General features: G+C 40.4%; 2 protein-coding genes across 10 annotated transcripts in view; one reads left to right on the top strand and one right to left on the bottom strand.

Annotated features, from left to right (window-relative positions):
- The first annotated feature begins 8,015 nt into the window (after positions 1–8,015).
- LOC102112172 (alpha-1-antitrypsin-like) lies at positions 8,016–13,586 on the top strand. Of its 2 annotated transcripts, none has more exons than XM_014249761.2 (5): positions 8,016–8,227; positions 8,995–9,680; positions 10,121–10,391; positions 11,133–11,280; positions 12,002–13,586. In XM_014249761.2, exons 1-5 carry the CDS (start codon positions 8,181–8,183, stop codon positions 12,206–12,208), a joined length of 1,359 nt encoding a protein of 452 aa, XP_014105236.2. In that variant the 5' UTR covers positions 8,016–8,180; the 3' UTR covers positions 12,209–13,586. The 2 variants fall into 2 exon arrangements, with proteins under 2 accessions (XP_014105236.2, XP_014105237.2); XM_014249762.2 differs by having other exon boundaries at positions 8,017–8,227; positions 8,991–9,680.
- A 95-nt stretch (positions 13,587–13,681) lies between these two features.
- LOC106628068 (uncharacterized) overlaps positions 13,682–17,727 on the bottom strand; it is a 23,791-nt gene continuing 19,745 nt past the window's right edge. For 6 of the 8 annotated variants that reach the window (XR_001331290.2, XR_001331291.2, XR_001331292.2 and 3 more), the window contains one exon: positions 13,682–17,048. The gene's annotated coding sequence lies outside the window, so the exon portion shown is untranslated. The remainder of the gene's footprint in view (positions 17,049–17,727) is intronic. The other 2 variants (XR_015773009.1, XM_088058309.1) reach the window with 2 other exon arrangements.

Genomic DNA, 17,727 nt, shown 5'->3' with positions numbered 1-17,727 from the left:
GTGGAAGCCCCAAGTTACTGCTCCTCATGAGGCAAGATGGCATCACTCAGGGGATGGGGAGAGACCATGCCTCTGCAAAGCAGCGGCTTTTACAAAGTTAAGATCAATGATAACCTGCTGTGGTGTGAGGCAGCCTGCTCTGTGCTGCCTACACAACCTCAACAGGAGCTGGGAGCAGCTCCCGTGAGATCCCATCCTGATAAATCTGTGCACCAGGACTGATTAGAAGGTAAGTGGTGAGATTTTTATCAGAGTGTGGTGGCAGAGAAACAGGTTCTTGGCCTGTTGCTAAAGGGAAAGGGGTTAGGAAAAATCCCATAGTTGCTAGGACAGAGCAAAAGCTTAGGGAAATCAGATGCAGAGCAACTTCCTTTCCCATCTACCTCCCAGGCCTTTGTGCTTGAGATGGCAGGACAACAGCTGCATTAATAGTTTCCCTCCTGGATTGTGAAGCATGGCTGCTACTAGCAAAACTAGCAAACGGGATAGATACCTCTAAATGCTGCTTTGGGAGTTATCTACCAAGCTGTGGGGCATCTCTACACTTTTTCTCCAGCTGAGCAACTTCATGCTCCAGACCAGCAGGTTGACCTGAATTGTGGCAGGGACTGGGGGTAGGAAGAGGGACCATCCTAAATCCCTCTGGAATAAGGGGACGTGTAGGAGACAGGAAACTAATAAATCTTGTGCCAAACATAACACCAAAAGCAGAAAAATGCCTACAATTCACAGTATAAAGAATTATAGAGCCTGGGCACTGAACATACCTCACTGATATTACTCCCAGCACAGTTCTGATAATATTCTTTAGGAACTGGACAACTCTGCAAAGCATCTGTAGGGAGATGGAGTGTTTTTTCCTAATTCCAAGAAAATCTGTCTCAGTCTACTTTGCATCATTTGTCCTTGCGGTTTTCTTTTGTCTTAATATGTGATAGGGAACCCACTTCATTCTATTAGTGTAATTAAAGGTAGACAAAAAAAGAAAGATTCTGATAGACATAAATAACTAAAATTTTCATCTAGAGGCTGTATTTAATCTGTGGTAAACATATATGTTCTATGGTACCTCATTCATCTGGAGATGTTTTTATTCCTCTACAATTCCCATTCAGCTATTCCCTCAGCCTATGGGGCAGCTGGATCCAAACTAAGCCCTGAAAGAAAACTAGACCTCCTTTATAAACTAAAGGTTGTAACCTTTATAACCTAATTCACCTGACTTCCTGTAGTGACAGTCAGCAGAAGGGGATAATACAGTTTACAATAAAGCATGTGACCACCTATCATAAGCATCCAACATAAATGGCCTGCTGTAGGTCTGTGAGCCATGATCTGACACACTTATGGGAAGTTTGAGGAAAAGAACTTATCAAGAGAGTTTAACTCAGGTGAGGACCCCTGTGAGGGAAGATAGACCCACAGGGCTGGGTCCCTGGAAGGCAGCCTAGCTGTGCCCCAGCAGACCTGAGTGCCAAACTTCTCCTGGCAGCATATGAGCCATGTGGGGTACTGTAAGTTTGTTCAGTCTGACCTTGTTTATGGTCCAGTGGGACTCTGCTGTATCTGCTATATCAGGATATCTTCTGTCAGTAACTCTCTATTTGCTTTGCCACATGGCAGAGTCCATGTAGAATGTTACAGACCATGGAGCAGTGGAATTGCAGGGCTACTGCAGTGCGTGTTCCTTCCAGCAGTAAGGAGAGGTGCTGACAATGCCAAAAGGCACAGAATGTTACAGAAGCACCAGCTGCTCACATAAACTCTGCTGTCCAGATGCTACCAGCACTCTGGACTTTCTTGTTCTCAGCTATGCAATTTGAGCCTCAGCACTGGTATCTGGAATGCCTTGAATGGGTTCATCCACCCTCTCCCCACAGCCATGTCACCTGCACAGCCTGTGATCACTGCTAGTATTGCAAGGAAATGGGAATTTGAACAGGTTGTAAGCCACAGCTACTCTAAATGTTTCAGTAGATTCAGTGCAACAAAATCTGCAGGCATTTTCCTTGTACTCACACTAATTTCAGGCAAAGAATCACTAAGCTCTTCAAATCCAGATGATTGTGATGGTTCCCAGGCAGGGTAGGTTTCGAATGGGGATTCTGAGAACCCAGCTACTAATTTTTGACAGGAGTCTTGGTAGTTTTGGAGGTAGGAAAAAACCTCTAAGAGTGTTAATCCATAATCCAGCATTCAAATCATGTCTCCAAATGATGTCTCAAGGCACTAGGCTTTCCAATCACAGAAGAAGTTCAAGAGAAACACGAACATTCTTCTGAAGTGAGTTTCACTTGAAAACTCTAAACATTCACTGCACTGGAAGTTAGAACAACTGCAAATTATCAAGAACAGAAAAGCATGGAGGCCACTATGGGCTATGTATCTCCCTGTAACACATCCTTCAAACCTTACCCATCCATACTACATTCCTGGTTGGGTACTGCACACCTGCCCTTAACCACGTGGGACTGCTTCCATTAGATGTAAACACAGTATATCATTCCTTTTAAACTATTAGCCACCAAAGACGGATCTGGAAATATCCTTCATTAAGTTCCCGCTCCCAGGTATAACAGTGAATCCATTTTAAATAATTTTGTAATTGTACTTTCCTCAGACTAAGTTTTAAATAAAACTATAATTCATCCATTTCATGCAAATGTCCTTGATATGAATAACACCCTGGTTACACAAACTCAGCTGATGTTGCCGCAAATTACTTTGGTGGTTTCTTGCAAAAGAGAATTTCAGTGATGAAAGTACCTTTTCAGCTCAGTTCTAGTGCTGGATATTAATTTATTACAAGTGAATTAACTCTATTTATACAGTCTTCATTTCTCTTATTTTTTGTTGCATTCAGTTTCTTTTCCATAAGCCATCTGGAGAAAAAAATCTTATGATTTATTAATTCACTAAACAAGAATGTATTCCTTATCATTGGGAAACTGTTAACAGCAATGTGATTCTCATATGGAAGGTCTGAAGAAGACTTTGTCTGACTTGAGCAAATATCTCATTAAGGAGAAGTTACTATATTGTCTACTATGTTTCATGTAGGAAAAGCAGACCTCATGGAAGATGCTGTGATGAAGGAAGAAGTTTATACTGATGAAAAATCAGCATAAAACAAGACCACAGACTCATAGAAGTATTAAGGCTGGAAAAGACCTCCAAGATTATCAAGTCCAGCTGATGTATTATAGTCACCGTAAGATGGTTGCAGCCAGGAGAGAACTCCATAGCAGGAAAAAACATCTGTGCATGGAGGAAAGATGTAATAGACCCTAAAACGTGTGTGAATGCTGTCAGGTTTGCTGCTCTTGCAGATGCAGATTGTCTAGCCATCAAAAAAGCCATACTATAACTTACATATAATTTCTGTTCCTCTATTTTTTCAAGTGAGACCTGTGTCTCTTGGTAAATCTTATAGGTAAAATTTGAAGAAATTTTGTGTGTCAGTGTCCCAGCCAAGGATTAGCACCTCATGCCTGTGATTGTGCTGTGTGTCACAGCCCTGACATATTCACAGAGGCAGCAAAAGTGACTGAGGCCTCCAACAGAAGCAGATACTGTCCAGCATTTCTGTACATTCTTAGTTGGGCAGGGCGGGAAAGATTGTGCAGCAACCATGACAGAAAGCCTGTGTAGGTACATCCTAGGTCCCAAAGTGTCCTGTGGAGGCAGGATAATATAAGCCAGGCTATGATCTGCAGAGGGCAACCACCTAGTCTCGTATTTTGCCTCCACTGAAAGTGGGAAGAGAGTTTCTGAATTAAACCGTCTCTGATCTGTCAGAATCTTCAAAATCCCAAAACCTTAGAGTCTCAAAGACTTGATTAAAAAAAGGGATATGAGCAATAGAATCATACAATAAATTTCATTTCATTGCATATATTCATTCAGCTAGCTGATCCCTCTGCTTCTTCTCTGAGGTCAACAATATTAATCTGTTGTACAATAACAAATGATAACGCTTTTCAAGGTTTAGCCCTAATATTTTCTATCTGGCTTTGGAAGCAATAAACTTTAAATGTAATTCCAAAATATCTACATAAGGGACTTTCTTAGTGCTTGATTAAGGCCGTGTTTGAATCACAAAAATCTAGAAAGTTAAGACATTGATTTAAACTTAATTTAATACCAAGAGATGTCTCTGGGTAGACAACTTCATTTCAAAATAAGAACTTTTATTCTCTGGTGAACTTGTTATTCTAAAAGTTGTTTGCATAAGAAGAGCTCTTTTACACCAAGAGTAAAAGGTGCACAGGGCAAATTCTACTAGTAAAATGTAATTTTTACAGCATACCAGCTATGAGTGAAGTCCTTGCAAGACGTCAGCCTTTCAGTGTGACTCTTCTATGCTGTTATGTACAAGTAGAACTGTTATGCATGAAGCCTTGAGTTCTGGGGATTATAGGAAAAGGAGCCTGTGCCACCATCTCCTGGTAAAACAAAGGAATGGACATGACAAGTTCTGACTAATTTTCAAACCAGAAAGAGCAGTATCTTTTTGGCTTGTTATTGTGTTGATGGGTATTTTAATTTTCTTGCTAAGTTTTAGCTGCAAGTTTGGCAAAATGCTGCACTTGAACAGACTTCTGTCACAAAGAATTGATGGTCTTGTGTTCTGGTAAATAATATATATACAGAGCATCTCAGTAGTGGAAGAGGAGGCAAATTAAATATTAGAAATTATTGGCAAAGAAGAAAAGAGCAAATCTCATAGCAAATCATCTTAATCTCTGAGCCATCCACACATGGTCTTATGATAATGAGGGATAAATGAGAACTATTAAATCTTCAGAAAAAATTGTAAGGTTAATCAAAGGTCTGGAACAGCTCCCGTTGGAGGTGAAAGATTTTCAGCCTTGAAAATAGTCAACTTAGCAGGCATAAAGAAGGCAAAACTTGTTTGTGGCAGAGACTGGGCAAAGGGAGACTGTGTTCCATTACCTTGTCTGATGCCAAAGCTACAGACCATCACACGTAGAAGCACAAAGGAGCCAAATTCTGTGCCAGTAAAAAGAGATGGTCCTGCACACACAGGCAATGTATGTGGAGCGGCACATTGCAGGGTGATGCTGCAATTCCAAAGGTATCCCAGCAGAATTCTGCTCCTCATGTGTTCCTGACACAAATTCCTGATGATCAGCATGGGGTTTTTGGTTTATTTGCTTGTTTGTGTTGTTTTTCTCCTTTCTTTATCCAAAATGCAGCCTACAAACCATAAACTTCCTGAGTAGATACTGCATACACTGCTTTTCCATTTCATGTTATGCCTGTTACATATTTCACAGGAGTAACCCCTGCTAAGCACCCCCTTTTTCAGGGAGCCCAGATTGCTGGTGGACCAAGGTGCAAATGTAGAGCACTTGGCTGGAGGCAGATGGGAAATTGGAAAGAGTTGGGCATGGGAACTCACAGGAGAGAGTATGGAGGTTCCCCCACAATATGTTACCTTCCATTGTAAATGGGTTTTTTGACACAAGGAAGAGGGGATTAAGTTTTGCATTTAAAATGCTGTGAGGATGATGAAGGGTGAAGCAACTTGTATTTGTTCCTCATGCATCTCCTCCTGGTGCTGCCCTGAATAACAGACCTGGCACTTTTTGTGGAGAATGTTTAGGCCCAACCCAAAGAGACAGAATAAAAATAGTCCTTGACCTCTCAACCACCTCTTGCACTGCCACCCCCAGGCTTTTCATATTGAGGGAAATTTGAGCTAATAGGAAAGGTTGGAAAATACCTGTGTTTATCCAGATCAGATGGACAGACTCCCCATGAAGGGCTCCAGAAAGCAATGTGTTGTGTCCTTCCACTACATTAGCACTCTCCCCGGAAAGTGCTCTCCATGCTTGAGGAACAAGTGCAATTTGAATTTTTTATTATTAAGTATTATTATTACTCATATTAATTTAAGTGATGTAAAAATATTTTAAACCTGAGACTCACTTTCAGATATAAATGAAATGATAAAATTAATAAAAGTAAGACAATTAAATAAGTTGATTATGCTGTAAATAATTAGGCTGAGAGACATTAACTCTCTCAGACAACCTGTCATCAGAAAAGAAAATGCCCCTTTACATTACTTCATACCAGGATGGAAAGAACACCCTCATTTCTCCTAGCTTTTAGGGAAAAAAAAGGTTTAAAAAAATTGCATATAAAATCTACCAAATGTGCAATTCTACAAAGTTCTTAAAAAATGTTGAGGTTATTATTTCTATGTTATCACATATAATATGGTATTATTTATACATTATCGAAATATAACATGTATTTTGAGGCAGCATTTCTCCTTTTTTTTCAGTTCAAATCATAATATATTAATCCTTATTGCCACAGGTTCTGATCAGACATAACAAAGGTAATGATTCTCTTTAACAGAACTACTCACACACTGCTATGACTAGAATTAATAACAATTCCACATCTTCATGAATCAGTTATCACATTCAGAAACAATTCCTAGGGCCTTTGTTTCTTCTTCTATTTGAATTGTTCTCAGAGGGCAACCCAAGGCTCCTGTTTGCCAGACTTGTGTATTTGTTATTACATTAACACATCACACTTATTAGACGATTTTTTCCACTACTGTGAATATTTAGAGGTGTGTGTATTCACATACATGTCTTTCACAGATAGGTGAAAACACGTACAGTTATTCACAATTACCTGTACACGTCACATATGTAGTTTTATATTTCATTTGATCTTTAAGCAGAAGGGCCTCGGAAGGAAAGCTGTGAATTGCCTTTCCCCTCACTTTCTCCTCCACCTCTTGCAGCCCACATATGAGCCAAGTGGATGACTTGGGTCTGATAGTCTCAAGTAGAAGGTTTTGAGGGTCATGTAACCAGATCAGGTGATCAGGTGTTCCAGCCCCTAGGTTAGTATGAAAAAAGATTAACACTGCTAAATTCAAAATAAAAAGGGTATGCCCTCTCCTGTTTTGCTGCTTGATTATGCAGCCATATGAAACAACCACAGGACAAGAGCCTTGATTTGAGATTAGGGGGAAGAAAGTCCAGTTCCCTTTCCAGCATTGCCTTCAGTTTCCAATGTGCAGCTCCCCACCAGTGTGCTCTCATTCAGAGATGCTGAACACCTCATGTGGGGCATTTCAATACCTGATATAGTCTGGGGCTTCTGCTCAGAAACCAAATGCTTGGGAGCTTGCAGAGAGGCACATGTTGGCAACCAAATCTGTTTTAAAAAGTTCATTTTCTGCCTTTGTTTCTCCTTCAGTGATTTGTTCATATATTATATTCAACCCTGAATATCATCCAGTGATGCCTGCATGTCTTCTTTAGTACTGGATTGTGAAGGTGAATTGGCAGCCTGTTCTGTGTCCTCTTGGTGTCCATTTCAGTTGCATATGATACAAAAGATTAACCTGAGGAAACAAAATGTTTGTTTCTGACCACATGTTTCACTTTGCGGTCAGTGCTGCCTCTTAGCAGTGATGGTTTTGTTGTATATTTTCTACAAAGCCAGGTGAAAACTCTTCCCCAGTTCCCCAAATACTCTGTCACAGGTGATGGCCAACAGCACCTAGTAAACAATTTTATTGATTCTAAATGCCTCACTAGAGTGATAAGGTCACGTGTTATTCTCCTAAGAAGCTTACACACAGTCTGCTCTCCATAAGAAAAATCCCCAAAACAATTAAACATGCTGTGGAAGGTTGTGACTGAGGTATACAGTAAGGCAGAAGGACTTTATAAATCCAAACCCTGTTTTGAAATCCTGCCAGAGAGGTTATGGCTCTGGCAGTGTCCCCAGGACAAATCGGAGGACATTGTGGCAGGAACGCTGTGATCTGCTGTGAGTGGTGCTGGCTCACACAGACCCAAGCAAGGGGTGGCCCTCACACCAAGCCACAGCTTCCAGCTCCAGCCATGAAAGGTATGTACGGCTGTGGCTCTCCTGCCAAGCACCCACAGCAGCAGGCTCCTCCTGTTAATCCACAAGCATGGATGCAACAGGCACACTGTGTCTGCTCCATTCCCTCTTGTCTGCAGAAAGAAGGTTTTGTCAAAACATTCCGCTTGTCTGGGTTGGAAAAATTGTCCAAAATATCCAATATCATTACTGCTTCTTGTGCATCCCCACTGCCAACTTTTCTTTGAACTAATTAATGATTAATAGAGTGCTCTGATTAACTCTGTTTAATGGTACTGAAGAGAAGAACAAGCAGGCAAGACCAGACTCTAGCAATGTAAGTACCCTTTTAGTTTTCCCTTTTTGGGGAGGTTGTTGCCTGGAAGTGGTGCCTTTGTACACGTAAATAGGGAATATACCTCTTATGAAAAGAATCAATACATTTCAAAAGCCAGAAGGAACTGATACTAAAGAAGACACTTCACATAAAAAAGTAAAAATTTGGTTTGGAAACAATAGAAATGCCTATAGACTTTTATACCACAAAGACCAGTGATCTAGTCTTTCATCTTTGAAGAAACTGTAAGAGTGTTTTGTAATTTTGGTTCTAGATAGTATGATCTATGCCTATATCAGAGTTTTGTTTAATACAGATTAAATTCTCTAATTATTTGATGAATTGAGGAAGGTTAACAGATCTGCAGTAACTTTCCCACAGTACTGAGTACAAAACGAACTCATACCAGTTTTGGCATGTTACTCTGACAGTTACAATGCCAGTTACTCTGGGGAAAAGGTCATAAGCTTCCAGTTATTTACAAATTTTAAGAAAATATGCTAATATTAAAGTTAAAATTTTTTTTTAACTTTCTAATTACCTCTTTTGAAAGAGAACTAGTCTATATATATATATATAAATAGGGAATCAGGAGGTGTATTCTTTCCAGGGATCACTGGCATACATCAGAAATGTGAATTGTAAGTGTGGGGGCTTTGAGGAACAGGTGTGATCTGAGAACATCATTTTACTTTACTGGAGGATACAGTTTGAAATGTATCCAAATTAGTTTCCATGTCTTGCATGTCTATTTCTTTTCCAGAAAGAGCTGAAAGCAAAATGAAGCTGACCTTTTCCTTGTGTTTATTGCTGGTTGGTTTGCATACTGTTGGCCTGTGTCATCAGCATCCTCGCTACCGTAATAAGCAGAATGATGCTAAAGGGACATATTATCCAGGACGTAGTTCTCAGTGGGAAGAAGCTTCTCCACTTAAGAACAAAACCTTTGTCAAACTAGTTTTCAGCAATGCTGACTTTGCATTTTCCTTTTACAAGCTGGTCGCATCTGAAGCAGCACACAAAAATATTTTCTTTTCACCCATAAGCATCTCTGTCTCCTTTGCAATGCTGGCACTTGGTGCCAGGGCTGCAACACTGACACAGATTTTGGAAGGGCTTGCCTTTAACCTGAAAAAGACTCAGGAGCAGGAAATACATGAAGGTTTTGGCCAACTCCTCCACATGCTGAACCGTTCAGACAGTGAGTTCCAGCTGAGCCTGGGCAATGCCCTTTTTATAGAAGAGACACTAAAACCACTACAGAAGTTCTTGGATGATGTCAAAAGCATTTATGAGTCTGAAGTATTTTCTACTGACTTTAACAACTCTGTTGGTGCTGAGAATCAGATCAACAGTTATATTGAGGAAAAGACAAATGGGAAAATTTTAAAACTAGTGGAAAATCTTGATCCTCTGACTGCAATGGTTCTTGTTAACTATGTCTTCTTTAAAGGTAAGATATACCAAAGGGTGCAAAGATAATGCTTTTTACAGAGAATGAAAAGAGAAAAAATTAAAATATTTCAAATAGAGGAAATCATGTTCAGTATCTGGAAAGTATCACTATAAATCCATATATATTTGTTGCCAGTAAAAATATCTGCTTTAGTGAAATTTTAAAACAAGTATCTTTATTGAGTTTGGTTAATTTTGTCATGTGATCATAGACTCATACTGTAATGAAAGATAGTGTTTTCAGTATTATGTGTCTGTAATCGTCTTTGAGCACCTAAAAAAAAAATTACAATGCTGTAGCACCTGAGGATGCAGTAAAATAGGATAAAAAAGGATATTTACTCTAATGAAAGGAAGGCTGTGGGACTAGGTCCTGTTTTACTTACTTTGACAATTCCTCTTTGTATTCCACTGAACAAATTTTCTTTTTGTCATAAGCCCATTGGGAGAAACCCTTCAGTACAGCACAGACAAAACAGGAAGATTTTTTTGTGGATCAGAAAACTTCTGTAAAAGTTGACATGATGTATCGAAAGGGTTACTACAGAAATTATTTTGATGAAGAGCTGTCCTGTTGGCTGGTTCAGATACCTTACAGTGGAGGTGTTGCAGCATTATTTGTTTTGCCTGATGAAGGGAAGATGAAGCTGGTAGAAGATGCCCTCTTGAAAAGAACTGTAACTAAATGGGAAAAGTCCCTCCAGGACAGGTAAGATTTTTTTACTGAGGCGAGAGGTGACCCTGTTACAGATTAGTAGTGTTTATCTCACCAAAACAAAACTGTAAAGGACAGTTATTTGACTGAGCTCTATACACTTACTGCTTCCTCTGTGATGGACTTCCCTTTTCTTAGTTGGAAAAGGAAAATGAAATAGAGCTGTAGCTAGTGAACAAATAGGTCATTGAACTTGGGATTCATCTTAAGTTCCTGGCTCAGCCAAAAATTGCTTAGCACCATGATGAGGTCAACAGACCCTTGTTTCATACAAGCACTGGGAAACTACAATGGAGTAGCTTTTGGGTGTTAGGGTGTTGAGGGCATTCTGTGTAAAAGTGGATTAACTCACCATTACTGCAGCTATTTCTGTGGTGGCCAAGGCCCTGTTGTGTATTTGAACAGCCTTAGGTCAGCTGGCTACAGTCTCTTGAAAGAGCCCTCCTACCCTCAGTAGTAGCTCTTTTTGCCACTGAGTTGGTGTAGCTGTGTCTTCCGCCCCACTCCCTGAACCCCACTGCAGAGGCACAGACTAGCACAGACTTATTCTGCTCCAACCCTCCACTCAGGCAGCTAACCTGACCCGAAGTGCTATCTAAACCCTGAGAGAAGGCTGTAAACATTTAGGAAAACAAATGTGAAGTGTCCAGTGAATACTAGTCATTAATGAATACTGAAGCCATTAAGGAGTGTTGATTTGTCATGATTTGTCCCTGTTTGTGTTGTTTATTACAGAAAGATACATCTGCACATTCCAAAATTTTCTATTTCTGGTACCTATGATGTGAAAAATATAGTCAAACAAATGGGTATGGTCAATCTGTTTACTGAACAAGCTGATCTCTCTGGGATTACTGAGGAGCCTGGACTGAAGGTTTCAAAAGTAAGTCAGCATGTGAAAGCAACCACAGGATTTGCCTGCTCCCAGGAACCTGACATTAATATCCCATGAAAAGCTTATCCCAGTCTCTCTGAAGCATCACTCAATTATCACTAGCTGCCAGTCTGGAGGCAAAGAAAGCCATGTCTTTCATAAACCTGAAGCCAAACACGCTTACAAGGGGTTAGAAAGGCATGGTGGGAGGATGAAGACAGGCATATAATTAAATGTTCTTTTGGCTACTAAAGAAAATTATCTAAATGTAGTGCATTAGCTTTGGTAAAATTTCCTCTAATTCTTCCTACAGAGGGAAAAGGACTGTTATTCCTGCCCTTCTAGTGTTCTCAAAAAGTTATTTTTTTCAGCTAGATGACAGGGTAAATTCACAATAATACATGGAGCTGCCAAAGACAAAATTGAGTCTCGGCTAAATTACCAGGTTTCTTTGCTTCCAGAGTTTCTTGTCATCAGTCATCTTGAGTGCTCTTTGGCTGCCTGCAGTTTGAGGATGACTCTCTGTAAAAGCAGTGAAGGAGGATGGCTTGAGTGGTGCGATGGCAGCTGGTGCTGTGGTGGGAATGGGAGCAACTGGTGATGACCTTCCCAGAAGCTGCTGCTGCTCAGTCTTGCTCCAGGCAGGGCTCCCTTGGGCTGGCCAAAGTGAAGAGGGTGGCAGGCTGCTCTCTTCTTGCTGGCTTGTCAGAGTTTGCTTTGTTCCTTGCAGGTGATCCACAGAGCCATGCTGAATGTTCATGAGAATGGCACTGAGGCAGCCGGGGCCACAGTGAAGGAGGTGACCTGGAGATCTGGGGATTTTCCTCGCCCGCCTCGAGTCAGATTCAACAGACCATTTCTCCTGGTGATTCTGGATAAATTCACCCACACTGTCCTCTTCATTGGGAAAATTGTAAACCCTAAGCAAAATGACTGATTGACAAAACTTATCCACATCACTGGCTATATTCCTGTGATCTAGTGAAACACCTATGTATGTGTACCACTCTGTGCTAGTGCTCACCTTTCAACCATTATCCTTAGAAAACTTATTAATCCCTTAAAATACAAAAAACTGTTTTTCCTTGTCCAAAAGTCACTAGGATTTTCCACAGCCTACAGCTGAATATAGCATGTAGTGTTAATGAAATACAAGCCACTTTTCACCAGCTTTGCAAGAAGCCCTTTCTGACATGCTCCTGTGGGGTATTCAATTGGTTCAAAGTCTCCAATTGATGTAGGCATTGCTGTACAGTCATAGGGTGTGCATGTGAAAGGAGGAACAGGAAAGTTGTAAGTTCTTTCTGTTTAATCCACTAACCCTTGATGACTACTCTTGGATGCAGATCTCTTTAAAATTGGAGTGAATTTTCATTAATTTCTATAGGTTTTGTAACCAAATGTGACATGAAACTGCAGGATCAGTGACCGAGACTTTGGAGGACACACCAATGTAAAGGGCTGATGAATGCAGCTGTTTTAGCTTGACTTTCTCTGTTTCCTCCTCAGCAGAAGCCCTCTGCAAGGAGACAAGAAGGCTGCTTTTACTGTATAGATAATTTTAATTCTACTAAGAAAGGAATCCATAGCAGAAAAAAACCTTCCGCTTTACTCTACTAACATAACGATTGCTGCTAATGCCTTGAGATAAAAGCCTGATGGAGTAGTCCATGACATAGCACCATCTTCCTTTCTATAGATTTGTTGTCACTGTCATTTCTTGTTTCTCCTGATGCCACCTTCAGTACTCATTTTACAGCTCAACTTGACAGATTGTGGTAGAAAAAAGGAGGAATGAAAATTATAACTCCAGAAAGTTTGCATTTCCTCTGTAGGAACAGCAGAGCTTCCTAGGGACTGTTAACTTGGTTTAAGCTATCATAAACACAAAGAAAAAAATGCAGAAAATATTTCAGAAGTCACTTTTCTAAATGTTAGCAGTGGATTACTGTTATAGAGTAAAAACAGACTGGGAATTGATATTTGTACCTTTTCTTAACTTAAGGTTCCTTGAATCCAGCTACACTATATAGTTGCATGGTTATGAAAGAAACATAACTTTACTTACAAAGAAGTAAATATTTAAATTATTTTATTATCTTTTGCTTTAGTTTTTAAATCAACACCTTTAGTGCATCTTATTAAAATATAGAAAGCCAAAGAAAACATGTAAATTATAGGCTGATTCAATCTTTTGTTACAGAATATCTTAAACTGATAGAAAAATATAAATGACAAGGTTTTAGATCTTAGTTTCTTAAAATGTCTGTGAAAAATATAACATAAAAATTGTGGTGAATACTTCTAAAACACAATTCTTTTTTTGGTTTGGGGATCTTTATTTTCTTTCACATTAAATCAGTGTCATCAATATGAGTAAATTGTAACGCAATACCAATGAGGAATAGAAAAAACATTCTATGTCTATCTGCAGACAGGTAACACTCAATATTCACTTTCAAATTCATCCTCAAAATCACATAAATCAATGACAAAAGTTCCTTACTCATAACTGTATTTAGTAAGTTCTGTATTTTGTAACAAGTAGCTGGCTTCATGCCTCTAAACATATAAGGACTTGGTCTCAGTGTAATACAGATAAATTTATTCTACAGAAGACCATTTAAAACTTCTTGCCAAATCTCAGGGCTAACTCAGGATGAATTGCCAAAGTCCAGCTTTGCAATGACAAATACTTGTGTAGGCAAATATCAAGAGACTGTGTTTATTGTTCCTCATGGACCTCAGATCAATAGTCTCTGTTTGTTGGTAAGAAAAAAAATATCTAAATCCTATCTTGCCCACCACATCTCAATCTGAGAAGTAGCCTTTCCTCTTAATTCATTTGAAAGTGGATATACAAAAATGAAGCTGATTTAAGAACTGGATGACCAGAAAATGACTTGATAAGGAATCATTTTCAGATGGGTGTAGGAACCATACACATCTTGCCTTGGTTTTCATTCTATTTTGGCAAAAAAACAGGGCATGCCCCTCACTGAAAATGTGCAGCAAATTTGTAGCAAATTTGTGCAGTAAATAAGGAGCACAAAAGGATTGCACAAGCCCCCACCAAAAATGTCAGCATTAAGGTTGTCACAAACCCACTGCAGTCACGGTTTGCTCAGGACACTGTTTCTTTTTTCAGTCTGCTTCTTTTCTGCATCTTCTTTCATGGGTTTTTGTTTCTTGGTTGGCTCTCTGGCTGTGAGTATTGTGACCAAGAAACCTCAGAGTAACCAGGGAAGGACTTTCATCCTAGCTGGTTGAGAGCTGCTGCTGCTGTTGAGTGCAAAAACTGTGATGGGCCACCTCAGTGCAGGGGCATTGCTGGAGGCTGGAGCTGGCATGATGAGCCACATGAGGGACAAAGTGCAAAGGAAATCTTCTAATGCAGCCTGCACTGGTGTCTGTCTACACACAGATGTGACGTGGGAGCACATGCAACCATGCGCGCACGAGCTGCAGCCTCAGTGCTGCCTGTGCAGACCCTGAGGGAAATCTGGGATGGTATGGATCAAAGCAGCCTCTGTAAAGGCTAAAAGAAGTCTTCTCTTGTAGGTTGATGGGCATAGAAAAAGAATTGGCAACATGGTAGAAACTTTGGGACAGCACACACCGAGACACTCTCTGAAATAAGGAGAAAAGGAGAACAAGCAGTGTGGAGAAAAGGAGAAAAGGAGAACAAGCAGTAAACTGTATTTGTTGTCATATTTAGGAGCTAGAAGTGAAACAAAGACTAAAGATATAAATGAGAAGCTAAGAAACCCAGGCTAACCCATGGTGGAGATAGATTTAACGGTTATCTACAAATTATGTGAAGTTCAACAGACACTGAAAGAAAACCAGAGGCAATTTTAAGTAGTGTTAAAGACCATAAAAGAAGAAACAAGGTAATGCAGGAAACTGTATATTGTTGTGGGGCCAGAGAAAGAAATAGTATGCTTGAGGTATAAAAGAAAATGACATATTTCCAACAGCCAGTGGTTAGTGCCAGTGCACAGGTCTGTCGTTGGGTTCCCAGTGTTGTAGAGCATCCACTAGGGAGAAACAAAAAGCACATGACAGAAGCAACAGCCTTAAATGTCATGGGCTGGAAACAAATTACATATTCTGCTGGAAAGACTAACTAATATTCTGTTTTATGCACAAAATAAGGATGGAACACCTCTCCTATGAAGAAATTCTAAGAGAATTGGAATTGTTCAGCCTGGGGAAAAGAAGGCTTTGGGGTTACCTAATTGCAGCTTTGTAGTACCTTAAGAGACCCTACAGGAAAGATGGAGAGGGACTTTTTAAAAGGGCCTGGAGTGACATAACAAGGGGGAATTACTTCAAATGGAAAGGGAGTAGGTTAGATTAGTTATTAAGATTGAATTTTTTACTGTGAGGATGATAAGGCACTGAAACAGGTTACCCAGAGAAGTTATGGATGCCCCATCCCTAATAGTGTCAGTGGTCTGGCTGGATGGGGCCTTGAGAAAACCTGGTGTAGCGGAAAGTGTCCTTGCCCATGGCATGGCTTGGGAACTAGATGATTTTCACAGTCCCTTCTAGCCTAAACCATTCTATGATTCTATTATGCCATGCATTTAATTTTGCTTTCTGATAGTCTAGTAATTGTCACACAATTGGTAATTAACAGATATTCCTGGGAAATACTTTATTAATTTCTCAGTTTTTAAGGAGCTTGGTGATTAATCAAGACTGAAAATGTGGCCTCAGTTGCCATCAGGAACTCAGCAGCTATGAACATGCCATGGCAAATATCCTCTTAGCCAGCAGCCATCACCTGCTGATCACAATAACCTCTAGGCTCAGGAAATCTGTGTGATAGATATATGCCTCAAAGTAGTGCTCTCCCACCACCTTCAAAGGGCATTGGTAACCTCAAATGCCCCCTGCATACTCCTGGCATATCAGAATGAGTTACCAGCAGCAGAATCACCTATGCTCAGGGGCACCTGAGCAGCAGCCCAGGGCCTGTCAGGATCCATGAGCTCCTGTGAGCCAACCTGGTGAGGAGGGGATGCTGCCAGGGCATCCACAGGAGATGTAAATGGCTCTGGGAGTGCATGGCCAGTGCGTGTCACATCGGGCGTGGTGCAGCTCTTGGTGTGGGCAGGGCGTGCAGGCAGGGCACCACAGTCTGCAAGGAGGTCCACAGCTCAGGTAAGTGCTAAGTGCTCTAGGTCTCTGCTGTAAAGGTGGGCTCTTGCCTCAGAGCCCAAACCAGTGTGTCTACTGAGACAGCTCTGAGGAGCCTCCACCCAGGCAGGACTGGTAAGGAAGGAGATGTCAGTACAGGTGGTAGCTTGCAATGGATGCCCAGATGCTTCCTCTGGAGAAAAGGCTGGTACCTGCACAAAGTGTGCACAGGTTGATCACCTTTGTGGCATGTAGATGAATGCCAAGAGAGAGTTAAGAGGTCTGAAGTATTAGAGGGGCTAAAACAGAGCTAGATAACCTGGCTTCCGGAATGGGGTGTATTTAATTGTGGCACTGGCTCCTAGGAGACTGCAAAAGGTGAAAGTAAGAACAAAACAAACAAATGCATTTCACTCAAATGGTTCCAGGTCTTCTTAATGGAAAGCCATAATATTGACTCAGTAGTTCTTCTATATATTATATTCCTGGCTTGTGCTCTGTCATTTGGCCAGGAGACAAAGATATCTGTAGTTACCTGACTCCTGCAAAGGCCTGGAAAAAAGTAATATTTCTCTTCTTCAAATACAACATGGGTTTTCCATTTTTGTTATTTCATCTGGAAAAAAGGGCTGGAAAAGAAGTAGGTTTACAAATCAATCAGAAGTGGATAGCTCTATAAGCAAAGCATGCTCTAGCTGAGGCTGTTGGTTTTCCAACCCATTCTTCAGATCTCTCATTCCCTTGGAGTAGCTGACTTTGACATTGCTTATGAGATTTCTCCAGTTTAAATGGACCTACAAGTTTGTTTTAACTGAAAAACATATCTTGGACTTTTATCACAATACCCTTAAAAGAATCTAAACCACTAGCTTCCTGCATTGAAAAAAAAAGATGAAAAAGAAGTAATCTTCCTCAGAAGATTATTTACAGCCTCCAGGATTGTTTTTACTTTCTCATTCAGTTGCCTTATGCTGTGTGAAGTGCAAGCAATAAAAAAAAGGGCAGAGAGGACATTTTGGTGAAGGGGGCATCTTGCAAGTGGTGTGAGCATGAGATAAGACTTATATTAGAGCTCATGGTACAGCTTTTTGAGGGTGGGTTTGATATTGGTGCTAAAGGACATCACCTCTCTGCAAAGGGAACTGGGATTGGGAAAATAGCTGCTCTTGTGAAACTTTGCACTCCAGTGTCATTTTGTCACACTTTCATTTGCACAGCCTTTTATGTACTTCAGAGCATATATAAGGCTTTAAGCTTTTGACTCCTTAAGATTTTGATGTCCTTGAGTCTTCGGTTCTGGCTTTCTGA

Source organism: Pseudopodoces humilis, chromosome 7 (assembly GCF_049639895.1).
Source record: "Pseudopodoces humilis isolate 2021_Gansu_Grassland_sample_001 chromosome 7, ASM4963989v1, whole genome shotgun sequence".
In the NCBI taxonomy this organism is placed as follows: Eukaryota; Metazoa; Chordata; class Aves; order Passeriformes; family Paridae; genus Pseudopodoces; species Pseudopodoces humilis.
Note: the sequence above shows the minus strand (reverse complement) of the source record. Positions and strands in the feature narration are given on the sequence as shown.